The following is a 12,704-nucleotide window of genomic DNA, read 5'->3' as shown; positions in this document are numbered from 1 at the left end:
TTCTTGTGTTCCCTGCATCATAACAATCTCAGAGTCTGGCCATCTGCAAATACTCCACATGGCCAGAGCTGATATTCCCAGGGAGTTTGCTTTCTTGAGGATCCAAATTCTGCCACTTGTTTCTGCACTGATCAGAAGGATGTAAAGCTGCTATTTTTCAGTTTAGCTTTTCTGTGATACGGCCAGTGGTCAGGTGTCATTGAAAGTCACCAGTGGTTATTCATGAGATCTTCAAGCTGATGCAGTAGGAGGTAAAATTCAGAATCCTCATTCCTTTCAGTTTCTTCAGAGCCATTCCCACATCCAGTTATGCTAATTACTATTCTTCCTAGGCCAATGGGACAAAACGTTCCGATTGAATCACAAATTATTTGATTTGTTTCTAAACAATAGTCCAATAGACACCAAGAGGGTTTTATTTCATCTTTGAAGATTTGTTTGTACAGCAATTGGCAGATTTGTCCCTGTAGAGAAAGTTTGGCTGCTTGCCTTCCAAGAGGAGATGGATCTTCTTCTAATAGTGTCAGCAGCAGCTTTGCCGAGGATGTGCACCTCCTGCGTGTGAGGCTGTTGACTTTTTATTTTAACCATTTCTCTAGTATTTACGAGATATACTTAGCTCTCTTTAATAAATCTCTTTTACTTACAACTATCACTTTAACTACTCTTCATAAGAAAAATTACATTCTGTAAAGGGTTTGGTAGCATACCAAACACATCTTTTTAAATTATCATTGCTGTGAATTTAAACAGTTTTAAAGAGAAAAATAAGAACTTAGTGGATACTTAGCTGGTTTATACCACTTTAAACCATTTCTAAGTTTTGTGAATCCGCATAGAGGCTGCTGTGATTATTAAGAAGGACTGGATTTGAAACCAGGTGAACAAGGTTTAAGTCCTGTCTACCAAAGTATTTATTTGTAATAAGTTGTTTATTTTTCTAAAACATACTGTCCACATTTATAAAACAATAACATATCCACCTTACAAAGTTTATTTTGAGGATCAAATAAATAACTTGCATACAGTTTATTATTAAGGTAGATGTGATTATATAATTTTCTTAGCTATATTCAATGTTTGTATTTTATTTTCTATAACATTTTCAATTAATAGCTGATATCTGTTTCGGTGTATCAACATAATTTAAATGCTCATATTATTCTATTGTTCTATCTTTGCTTTGTTTTAGACTCAACACATGTTCCTAAATGAGCTTATGCTTATCACAAAATGCTAAATCAAAAATGACAGGATAAAAAATATAAAGGCTTAACTGTATACAAATGCATGTGTATTGACAAGCACTAAAAAAATCTGCAAAAAGTTTTAATAAGAGTTTTTTTCAAATTATCATACTAAGTGAAGTACATGAGAGAAAGATAAATATATCACTTATGTGGAATCTAAAAAAATGCTACAAATGAACTTATTTCCAAAACAGAAACAGACTCACACTGCTATAACAAAGTACCATAGATAAGGCGGCCTATAAAGAACAGAAATTTTCTTCTCACAGTTATGGAAGCTAGAAGTCTGAGATCAGGCGGGCGTGTTCAGGTTCTGGTGAGAGCTGTCTTCTGGATTTGAGACTACCAACTTCTTGTTTTGTTCTCATTGGGCATAAGGGAAGGAGCTGGGGAGCTCTCTGGAGTCCCTTTCAAAAGGGCACTAATCCTGCTCATGAAGGCTCCACCCTCATGACCTAAATACCTCCCCAAGGCTTCACCTCCTAATACCATCACATTGGGAGTGAGGGTTCCTTTTTTTAAAAAGAAATTTTGTGTGTGTGTGCACAGGGTAGTGATTAGGTCTATTTACTTATTTATTTATTATTACTTGTTTTTGTTTGTTTTATGAGGGGGAGGTAATTTGATTTATTTCTTTATTTACATTTGGAGGAGGTACTGGGGATTGAACCCAAGCAGGCACTCTACCACTGAACTACACCCTCCTCTGGGAGTTAGGATTTCAACATACGGATTTGTAGGGGACATAAGCATTTGGTCCATAACAGGACTGGTCATGTAAGCATCCTCTGCCTAGCACCTACCCAAACTCCGTACTCTCAGAGAAAAGCGAAAGTTCAGTTCAGCATAAACCGTATTGTTTATACAAAGAGTCAGGGCACAGCAAATGACACTTTTTAGTTAGAGAATGGAGAGAAGCCGCGTTCCCAGGTATAGACTAAGGGCAAATCCTCACAGTCTGGCCTTTCTAAAAGTAGCAGTCTCAGGCTGGCTATGTTGACTCTTTTCTGCTCATGATCTTAAAGATATTCTTTGTGTCAGAGTTGGTTAGCTAGACTGTCTTCTGGGATAGCCTCCCCAGTTTGTGTCAATAAAACATATCAGTGTTGAAGAGAATATTAAATGAACTAGTTGTTGTTCATTGTTCATTGGCAGAAGAAACGACTCCAGTAGCTTTCCAGAGGATTCCCCTTTGTACGGAAAGATGACAGTTAAGGAGAGGATGCTGAAAAAATTGACAATCCTTTCCTGCACCATGTCTTGCAATAGAGTGACCATGATCTCTAAGGTGAACAGTCAGAAACCCGTGTATTTGATGTTCACATCTGAACCAAAATTTATAATGCATGGTCTGACAATAAAAAGGAAATGGGACAAGGATACCAGGTGCCATTTACATAGTCACTGCATAGATCTGGATTTGTTTCCTAACAAGAATCACAGGAGCTATTTCTCAACAATGGACTGTTTCTTTAACACCAAAGACTTGAAACCAAATTTGATAATTAACAGGTCTATAATTAAATACAATGAAAAGAAGTCTTTCCACTGGTCCTTAACACTATAAACTCAAATTTTCATGTGATAGTATTGTTTTGTGCCATATTGATTGTCCAGCACAAAAAAAGGGGGTGTTTGGATTATTAAATCACCAATTGTAAGCTTGTTGCACAGCAGTCTGAGTGGAGATGATACTTGCATCTTGACAAAAAAAAAAATTGCAGCATGAAGAAATAGCCCTGCTGTATATTAACTGCATATGAAATTTGAAAAACATACTTTAAAAGTTCTTAATTGCCAGTTTTACTATACACAGCTTCAAAGTGGATCTGAAAAGAAATAATAAGTATTTTATTATAAATTTAACTGGAATTACTCACAGCTGTTTATTTTAAGTCTCATGCTCTACCGACTGAGCTAGCCGGGCACACACCAGAGCTGTTTATTTTAAATATCATTGTTTTGGGGGAAAATATCACATGATACTTCATTGATAACCTCATTGCTCAATCTAAACTCAAGTCTCTTTACTGCTAAAACAAATTACCGGTAAAACTGTTACACAGTGTTTGGAGAAATAAAGAAGTCAGTAAAAAAAAGTTACTGCTTGTCATTGTGTCAAGGTCTTATAGGAACCAGAATACATACTGACCTTTTACAAAATAGGAAACCATTTTTTTTTTATGGCTAATCACCACTCCTTTAAGAACTCTTTTCTAGGTCTTACAATCTTTAGCCAGTGTTACATTTACAAACTTTCATGGCTATTTAGATCGGACAGGCATCAGCACAAGGATGGTGTTTTGAAACTCTGGGTTTGGGGGAGATAAGTCGGGATAATATATGTGTGTTGTGGGGAGACCAGAGATGGGAGAGAGTCAGGAGGACAGCCTCTCCAAGGGCAGTTGGGAGGGAGAGAAGTCGGGTGAGAACATTGAGAAGAAACAAAGAGGTCGTGGAATGAACACACCTTATGTGGACGTCAGCCTCTGATTGTTATTTTTCAGTACTGCCAGGCTAAATTAGAAGTTATGAAAAATACTCAGACAGTCCAATAATTATGTGAGTAATAATGAGGAGACATCACACGGCCTTTCAAACAGAACCTAAACTCAGTGACTTTATTATAAACCAAGAAGTTTGCTTGAAAATGTCAAACTACAGATCTATCTCAAGAAAATGTTTTGAAAATACCTTCCTAGATTAAAGATACAAGTGCAAGGTAATTTTTAATATTCAGTGCCATATTAACTCAAAATACTGAACTTAATCTCACTTAAGCAGTTTTTCTCTTAGGATCATTAACTGTCTTTAGAGTTATTGCTATTACTTGAAAATAGTGATAATTCATAACTGTTCAATTCAACAAATATTAATTAAGTGCCAAATAAAATCAGGTACTGTTATACATGCTTTGGATATATCATAACTTTTTTTAAAATTTTCTGTCTTTCTGGAATTTACACTATTGGAGATAGAGAGGGGAAAAAAATGATAAGATATAAATTATATAATATGTTAAAAAGTGACAAATATTATGCATAAAAGAAAAAGCAGAGAAAGGTAGGGAATCAGAGAATTGTGGGATGTGCTGGGGTGCGTTGGGAGCAGAGTGCAGTACTATTAAATAAGATGATAGAATCAGCTTCAGTTTTTGGAAAAATAGTGAACTCTGCAGGAAACGGGGAATGGAAAGGAATAGAAAGCAATGCCCTGGCTCAGAAACTTTGTAACTTTGTTGTAACAAAAGTTGATAGTGGAAGATGTACCCAGATGAGTAACGTGATATTTAGTAGTTGTTGGTTTTACGGCTGTTGGGTTTTTATGTTTTAAAATGCTTTTCCATGTGCTTTTGAACACTATATTGTTATAAAGTTATTTTGAATGTGAAAGAAAAGAAACATGCCACACCATATACTAAGCACTTAAATGAGTATTATAGGGACTCATTATCACAAGAATTTAGTGTCTTGATAAGAACTGGATGTTTGGGCAAATTTCTTGGAAGAGGTAGATTTGGGCTGAGCATTCATTCAATCAGTCATTCACTCCCTGTATTGAGTGTAATATGTTTAAATCCATTCTGTTGGAAACAATTAAAGATTTTTGAGCAGGAGTAGGACATAATCACATAAGTGCATTATTAAGATTTATTCTGAGTTCTTTAACAGATCAGTTAGAAAATCATTACAGCAGCCCTAGCATGAATAGATTAAGACCTCAGATAGGTGATAGAGACAGGAATGAAATAGAAGCTGGGAATCGTAGTTAAATGTGAATATATATTTTGTAGAAAACAGCTAATTGAAAATACAAATTCTTAGAATAATGAATAACACCAAAGTTTAAAAAAGCATCAGTGATGGGAAATTGGTCATTCCATTAAGGGAAATTGGAAGGTTAAGGAGGAAGTGCAGATGAACACAGGATGGGAAGTTTAGTCTGTGATACATAAAAGAGCTCTTATCTCTATGGAAATGTCTAAAAGTCAGTTAGCAATCTGGGTCTGGAACCAGAAGAGGGTTTGTAGATAAAAATTGGGAATTATTTGCACAGAGATGATATTTGAGGGCACAGAAGTAAATTAGGTAGCTAGAGAAAAAGAAGAGAACTGAAGACAGAGGCATGGAGGTTTCCTATATTTGAAGAGAGCAGAAGAAAGAGAGACAGAAAAGAAGTGTGATCAGAACCAGGAAAGTACATGTGTCTCTGAACTCAAAGTCTTTAAGAAAAAAAAAAAAAAGACATAGTGGTATAGAAGGAAAGGAGGACTTGTGCAAACAGAATAATAGAAGTAAAAATGTTGGGGAGATGTTTGTTTATGGTATACTTTACATTCAGTTAAATCCACTATTTTGGATGTGCAGTTAATGATTCTTGACAAATGTGTAGTCATGTAATTACCATAACAATCAAGATACAGAACATCTCCATCACCCCCCAAAATTCCTTTTTGTACCTTTGTAGTCAAACCCTCCCTCCTCTCCTAGTCACTGGCAACCATGTTTGAGATTCATCCATAGATTCATCCACATTGTTGCATGTATTATTTTTCATTACTGTGTAGCAGTCCATTCTTTGGATGTACTATAGTTTTTTAATCCATTTACCAGTTGAAGGATATTTTGGTGGTTTCCAGTTTGCCTTGATTATGAATAAAGCTGCTACAAACATTTACTTACAGGTTTTTGTGTATGGAAACTTTTCATTTCTCTTGAGTTAATACGCAGCAATAGCATAGTTTGGTTATACAATAAGTATAGTTGAACTTCAGAAGGACTGGCCAGTCATTTTCCATTTCCAGTACTAGTAATGTATGAGAATTCTCATTGCTCCACAGTCTTGCCAGCACTTGTTAATATTGTTTGTTTTACCACTTTAATAGGTGTATTATTGTATCTAATTGTGATTTTATTTTGCATTTTCCTAATGACTAATGTTATTGAGCATATTTCAGTGTATTTGCCATTCTTTAATACTCCTTTTGATTTAAGATTATGACTCTAAAGAAAAAGGCAAAAACAGATGACAATACCAAGTAAAAAACATTAAATGTCCTGGGTCATGGCTTAAGATGAATGAAAATAGCTTAATGACAAGGGTTAGAATAGATCATCTGGGACAGGACCAATGCATTTGATAAAGATTGCTGATATGATTAAATGTGCTTTAAGTTACACTTGAAGGGTTGAGAAAAAAGATCTCAGAAACAGTATCAAGAAAAACAGATGTGATATAAAAAGAAGAATTTTTAAAACCCTGATAATTTGAAGGAAAAGTAGTAAAGATAGTTGGAAACAATATTTCCATCCAACTATACACCAATGAACAGAATAGGAGTGAATAGAACAATGGATTTGAAAATTAAATATAAACAACTATGCACATTTCTAGAAGTTGTTAGAAAAAGGTGCATGAAGTATTTTTAGAGCAATGGAAGGATAAGCTTTATTTGATAGAAATAACTCGGATAAATGATGCGACAGAATAGCACTGAAAATTGATGTATTCATCGGTGTGAGGGTGAAAACATGTTAGAGAGCACTGAAATCAGGAGGAAAGATAAAGAAAAGTTACAATGTTGTGTGGACATAGTATCTAGAGCAGAGTTATGTGGTGGATTTGTACAGTACTTTCCTCTATTTGTGACAAAACTAGCCCAGAGACAGTGATAGGTCCCCTCCCTAATCTGTTGGAAATTCCATTCTGCCCTAAGCAGGGATCAGAGTTTTCTGCTGTCTGCAATGTTATCATTTAAATGAAGAAATAAAAAATAAAATAAAATCTTGATGCTAAAGTAGAACTAAGCATTAAAAATGAAATAAAACAACAATTTAAATAATAAATAAAAGTAAAATATTCTATTATATAAAACATATGATATATAACATGTTGTGTATACTATAAATGAAAATAGAAGTAAAAGCAGAAGGCAGCAATATAAAGTGCCCCTGCATTTTATTCATCAAATACCTAGTGAGTAAGTGTTGAATGAGGACTGAGAAAGACTGAGTGGACAGAGTGGTAAATGGGAAGAGTGGTCCCCTCTTCCCATGGACTTCACACATTAAGCAAGTCATTAAAATAAAGAATGGCAAATACTGGCAAAGACAGTGCACTTTGAAAATGTAAGGAGCCCTTCAATGAGTTCAAATTTAACATGAGCATTTATGAAATATGGAAGTAGGATTAATAGAAAATGTAACTCGAGTAGATATTAGGATCCAGAAAGCAAAGACCAGAACAAATTGAGACTTAGGAAACATTCCAAGACAGTGGCAAAAGAATTTTAGTCATGTTCAGAGCAGGGAAATGAATATTAAAAGATTAGTTATGCTATTTGCACAAGACAGTAGAATGTTGAGTTGGCAGAACTAATTGTACTGATTTCCATCAAAGAAAATACCTGGAGTGGAAGGAGTTTAAGAGGTTATTGAAGCCCAGGGTAGGAGAGGAGTTGTGGAAAGTTTGCTGGAAAGAATTCCATGTCCCTAGAAAAACATGCCAATGACATCATAGCATCAAACTCTACTCAATCTTTGAGAAACTAAGAAGAAGGGTTAGAGTATTAGATTAAGGATGAGCTAGGTTTTAGAATGACAGCAAACAGCAAAAGGAAGCGTTTCGTAATCTATTCAAGTAGTTGAGAAATGATGTTAAAGAAACGGCTGGTTTGAAATATTTGTTAAAAGATATTACATTTCTATAATATTTTTTATGTGTACCTTAATGAAGAAAATAGTTTATAGAATTTTGCAAAGAATTTATCCAGAGAATTTTAATCAATTTCTAATTGCATAAGTAATATATATTTCTTTGCAAACATAAACCAAATGGATAAATAAAACAAAACAAACAGACTCATAGATACAGAGAACTAACTAGTAGTGGGGGGGTCATAGTGGAGGAAGGGGATTGAGGTACACACTACTAGGTATAAAATAAGATACGAAGATGTAATGTACAGAACATCCCTGTATATAGCCAATATTTTATCAAAACTTTAAATGGAGTATGATTTAAAAAAATATCGAATCACTATGTTGTACACCTGAAACTAGTAATATAACATTAAATCAACTATAGTTCAAAGAAATCATTTTCAGTTCTAATACAAGCACACAGTTTGGTCACATCTTATGTGAATTTGAATTATTTAAATATGAATTAGAATGTATTTAAAGTATTTATAAATCTCACTTCTTGAGATAAATATTAAAGCAAATAAGCCTAAATTTAAAAATCAACAATGACCATGATTTGAAATGAGTGAATTGTGAATTAACATTATTTCCACAAGGTGGCACCATAGTGGAAACTGTGGCCAGTAATGTAAGTGTTCATTCAACATTTTGTCTCCCTTTACATAAGTATATATTATGTTTACAACAATATTCATAAGTTGAGGCTTTCTAAATAAATGAAATTATTCTATATCTAATATGTGAACTGAAACTTGCCATCTGTGGCAACTCAAATATACTGGGGATCTTCTTCATTCTTCTACCGCTGTCCTTGGTGAAAAGATACTGTAATTCCTTCAACAAGTCCCTCATCAATGGTCATTTAGGTGTCCTGCAATTTTTCACTAATGCAAATGATGTCATAAAGAACTTTTTTGAACAATTATCTATGTATACATAAGCAAGTGTGTCTGGAATATATATTCTGCCAGGAGAAATTTCTGGCTTAAAACAAATGAACCTTTTAAATTCTGGTATGTACAGTCAATTTGTCCTTTTCAAAGTTTCCAATAATATAAGCTCTAACCAATATTGTATGAAAATATCCATTTTCCTTCATATTGCATGACTATTTTCTTTTTAAATTTTGCCACCTGATATAAAAATGTTGGTGGTAATTTATCATTTCTTAATTAGTAGTCAGGTTGAATAAGTTTTGAAAATTTTAGTGTTTTTGTATTTTTTGTTCACTGATTTACTAGCCCATATTATTTGCCCATTTTTCACTTTTTTTTTTACACAGTTATCTTCTTTTTCTTTTGGATTAATCAGAACTTTTCATGTTTTACAGATATTATTCATTAGATTGTTGTATCTGTTAAAAAAATCTTTCCTCTTAATCTGTCACTTATCTTTGAAATTCAGGAATGAGTGGCTTTCATTGCAAGTGAATTTTAATTCTTAATTGGTCAAATGTGAGGATTTTTCTCTTATGGCTTCTGAGTTTTGTCTGTTTTGTTTTGCATTAAAAGAACACAAATTTTAAAACTTAAAATTTTCCAAAATTTTAAAGATCAACAAAGATATTCTTTTTATTTGATTGTAATGCAATGATTTTTTCCCACATTTAGTATTTTTGTACATGTGGAATTTGTTTTTACGGATGTCTAATTAGCTTAGCACTGTTTACTGAATAGACATTTTTTTTTTCCTCCAATGATTTGAGACATTACCTTTATCATGTACTGGTTCTAAATATACATGATTTTGTGTCCAGATATTCTATTCTACATTGACCAAAATTTTAATATTTAACACAAATAAATGCAATGGATCCCAGGATTATCTGCACATCAAAGAAGCAGGAAAGGTCTTCAGAGTAAGCCCAGAAAGTTAAGGAATTTGGATGAAGTCTCATAACTACATTGGTAGGCGATCTGGGCCTGGAAACACATTTTTCTTAAGTCTAATTCAGTATTTTTCCCATTCTGCTGCAGACTATGATTTGAAATCAACAGGAAAATAGGTCATTTTTACCCTCTTTTGTCGTGGTTCTTTTCCAGTGACAAAGGAGTATTCAGACTGTAGCAGGTCCCCATGCCAGAACGGGGGCACGTGTATAAATGGAAGAATCAGTGTCGTCTGTGCGTGTCGACATCCTTTTACTGGTGACAACTGCACCATCAAGGTGGTGGAAGAAAATGCTTTGGCTCCAGGTGAGAAAGTACATGCCCCCTTGGATTTGCTCAATGTTATAAACAAAAACATTTTTTGAAAATATTTACAAATGAATGTTTAGACCTGCTTAATCTGGACTCACTTGAGGATGAATTCCTTTTACTTCTGAAACTTAATAACACAGGATTTACAGACATACATGAAATATCTTTTTGTCGGGTAGTCATATTGATATATATTCATTGAAATTTTCAATATTGGTATAATACAGGCAGTTTAATGAATTTCTCCCCCTCTTTATCTTCTTAAAAGAAAATACAAATCAGGAGTTTGGGATGTGCAGATACTGACTACTATATATAAAACAGATAAACAACAAGTTTCTACTGTATAGCACAGGGAACTATATTCGATATCCTATAGTAACCTATAATGAGAAAGAATATGAAAATGAATATATGTATGTATATGTATGACTGAAACATGCTGTACACTAGAAACTGACACGTGGTAAACTGACTATACTTAAATAAAAATTTTAATTTAATTTTTAAAAAGGTAAATGGCAGTCCATAATAAAAAAATACAGAAATATATATCCAAGTAATACCAACTTTTTCTCCTCAAATAAGTTGTTAACGAATATATCTTTGATTCAGATCAGATCTGATTCTTTCAATGAAGCTTTAATAAGTGCATAGCAGTATGTCTTCTATGAAGGTCAAGCTAATAGTGTCATTGTGACTGGCTGAGGACTGTCGGAACATGCTCAGGTGGACTGATTAGAACAAGGTGTCTTTTTGTCCATTTACTTTTATAAGTATAGGTTGCTATAGATTTACTTCAAGAGTGTACCTTTTCTGATTCCTATACAAGAAAGTGTGTGCAGCACTTAAAATATTCTCCTTAATGATGGCAAACATATTTCAAATCAGGCTTTTCTTAATATGTTGCATAATAAAGAACAATCTTTAGTCTGTTTTGAAATCTCAGCCTTTGTAAGTACATATGGCATTAATTACATAGAAGATTGCTTTTATCTACTCTATAGTGTGTATGATTTCATTCGGTTTCCATTTTAGCCTCTAGAAACTGTTTGACAAGGTGCTGGAAAAATTGTTTCCACGTCATGTCAGCTTTAATTCCTGCAAGGGGCTTTAAGACATTCTGGCATACCATAATCATCAGAGTGCTTTGAATTCCTTTGTCTCTGGAGAGATCAAAGCCACATGCAAATTAATCTTTGAGGCATTTCTATGAGGGAGGTATCAAGTGTTACTATCATTCTATCTTGATCTAAGTGGAGAAACTGAGTCCCAGAGAAGATAAGCAATTTCAGGTAAGTCACACACAAAAAAGAGGCGGGTATCCAGGCCCCTATGCCCTTGTTAAATCTAGTGAATGACCTTTTTTCCTCTGCTAACCCTTTTTGTAACTGACATAAAGTGATAAAGACAGAAAATAATAAAAGATAGAAACAAAACAAGATCAAAACATGAAAATTAACCCTTTCTATCTTTTTTTCCACTATCAGATTATTCAAAAGGTTCTTACAGATATGCACCGATGGTGGCGTTTTTTGCATCCCATACTTACGGAATGACTACACCTGGTCCTATCCTATTTAACAACTTGGATGTCAATTATGGAGCTTCCTACACTCCAAGAACTGGAAAATTCAGAATTCCCTATCTTGGGGTGTATGTTTTCAAATATACTATTGAGTCATTCAGTGCTCATATCTCTGGATTTTTAGTAGTTGATGGAGTAGACAAGCTTGCATTTGAGTCTGAAAATGTTAACAGTGAGATACGCTGTGATAGGGTTGTGACTGGGGATGCCTTATTAGAATTAAATTATGGGCAGGAAGTGTGGTTGCGACTTGTCAGAGGAACGATTCCAGCCAAATTTCCCCCTGCTACTACATTTAGTGGTTACTTGTTATACCGTACATAAATTAGTATGAAGGACAGACTGTCACCTTGACTGAGAAGCAGCCTGTGTTTTTATTTATCTTTGCATGCACATCTGCTCTGTTTTCGGTTTTTCTACATGAATGAAAACCAACTTCTTTTTTAATCTGAGGAAGGCTGTTAAGTTTATTTCATAAAATTATTTGAATTTCTTTTGGACAACCTATATATAAAGGAATTATTGCTCCTAAAGAGACTTAGTGGCATAGAAAACAAGGTGCGATTGTTAGCATAATCATTCCTTTTTTGTTTTCTCACGTAAGGCATTTCAATGTAAAGTAATATTATAAAGTGACACTCACTCAGTATTGTCAGTCACAGTAGTTTTCCAGTAAAATGCTTTTGTTATTCCATGTGTATGTAAATATATAACATGTTTCCTAAATTCACAAATTCAAATAAATTAAATTGCTCAAAGAAAGTGTTTTTATAAACTTTGATTTTTATTCTTTACTGTTGAGTTGATCAATCTTACATACTAACATTTTCATTCATAATCACGAATAAGAAAGTTGAAATAGAAACTTGAAATATGCCTAACTATTGTTCCCTTCCTGTAATTAGAGAATAAAGTAATAACTGACACATTTGAACATTTACACCCAAGTCTAACGATATAC

General features: G+C 33.9%; 1 protein-coding gene across 2 annotated transcripts in view; it reads left to right on the top strand.

Annotated features, from left to right (window-relative positions):
• The window catches only part of MMRN1 (multimerin 1), a 56,020-nt gene extending 43,521 nt beyond the window's left edge, over nt 1-12,499 (top strand). For both annotated transcript variants that reach the window (XM_015244163.3, XM_072940528.1), the window contains exons 7-8: nt 9,997-10,149; nt 11,646-12,499. In XM_015244163.3, coding sequence (XP_015099649.2) covers nt 9,997-10,149; nt 11,646-12,067 — 575 coding nt within the window. In that variant the 3' untranslated portion in view covers nt 12,068-12,499. The remainder of the gene's footprint in view (nt 1-9,996; nt 10,150-11,645) is intronic.
• The last annotated feature ends 205 nt before the right edge of the window (nt 12,500-12,704 follow it).

This window comes from Vicugna pacos, chromosome 2, assembly GCF_048564905.1.
Source record: "Vicugna pacos chromosome 2, VicPac4, whole genome shotgun sequence".
NCBI classification, from domain to species: Eukaryota; Metazoa; Chordata; class Mammalia; order Artiodactyla; family Camelidae; genus Vicugna; species Vicugna pacos.
The sequence above is the reverse complement of the archived record's forward strand: the minus strand, read 5'-3'. Positions and strand labels throughout refer to the sequence as shown.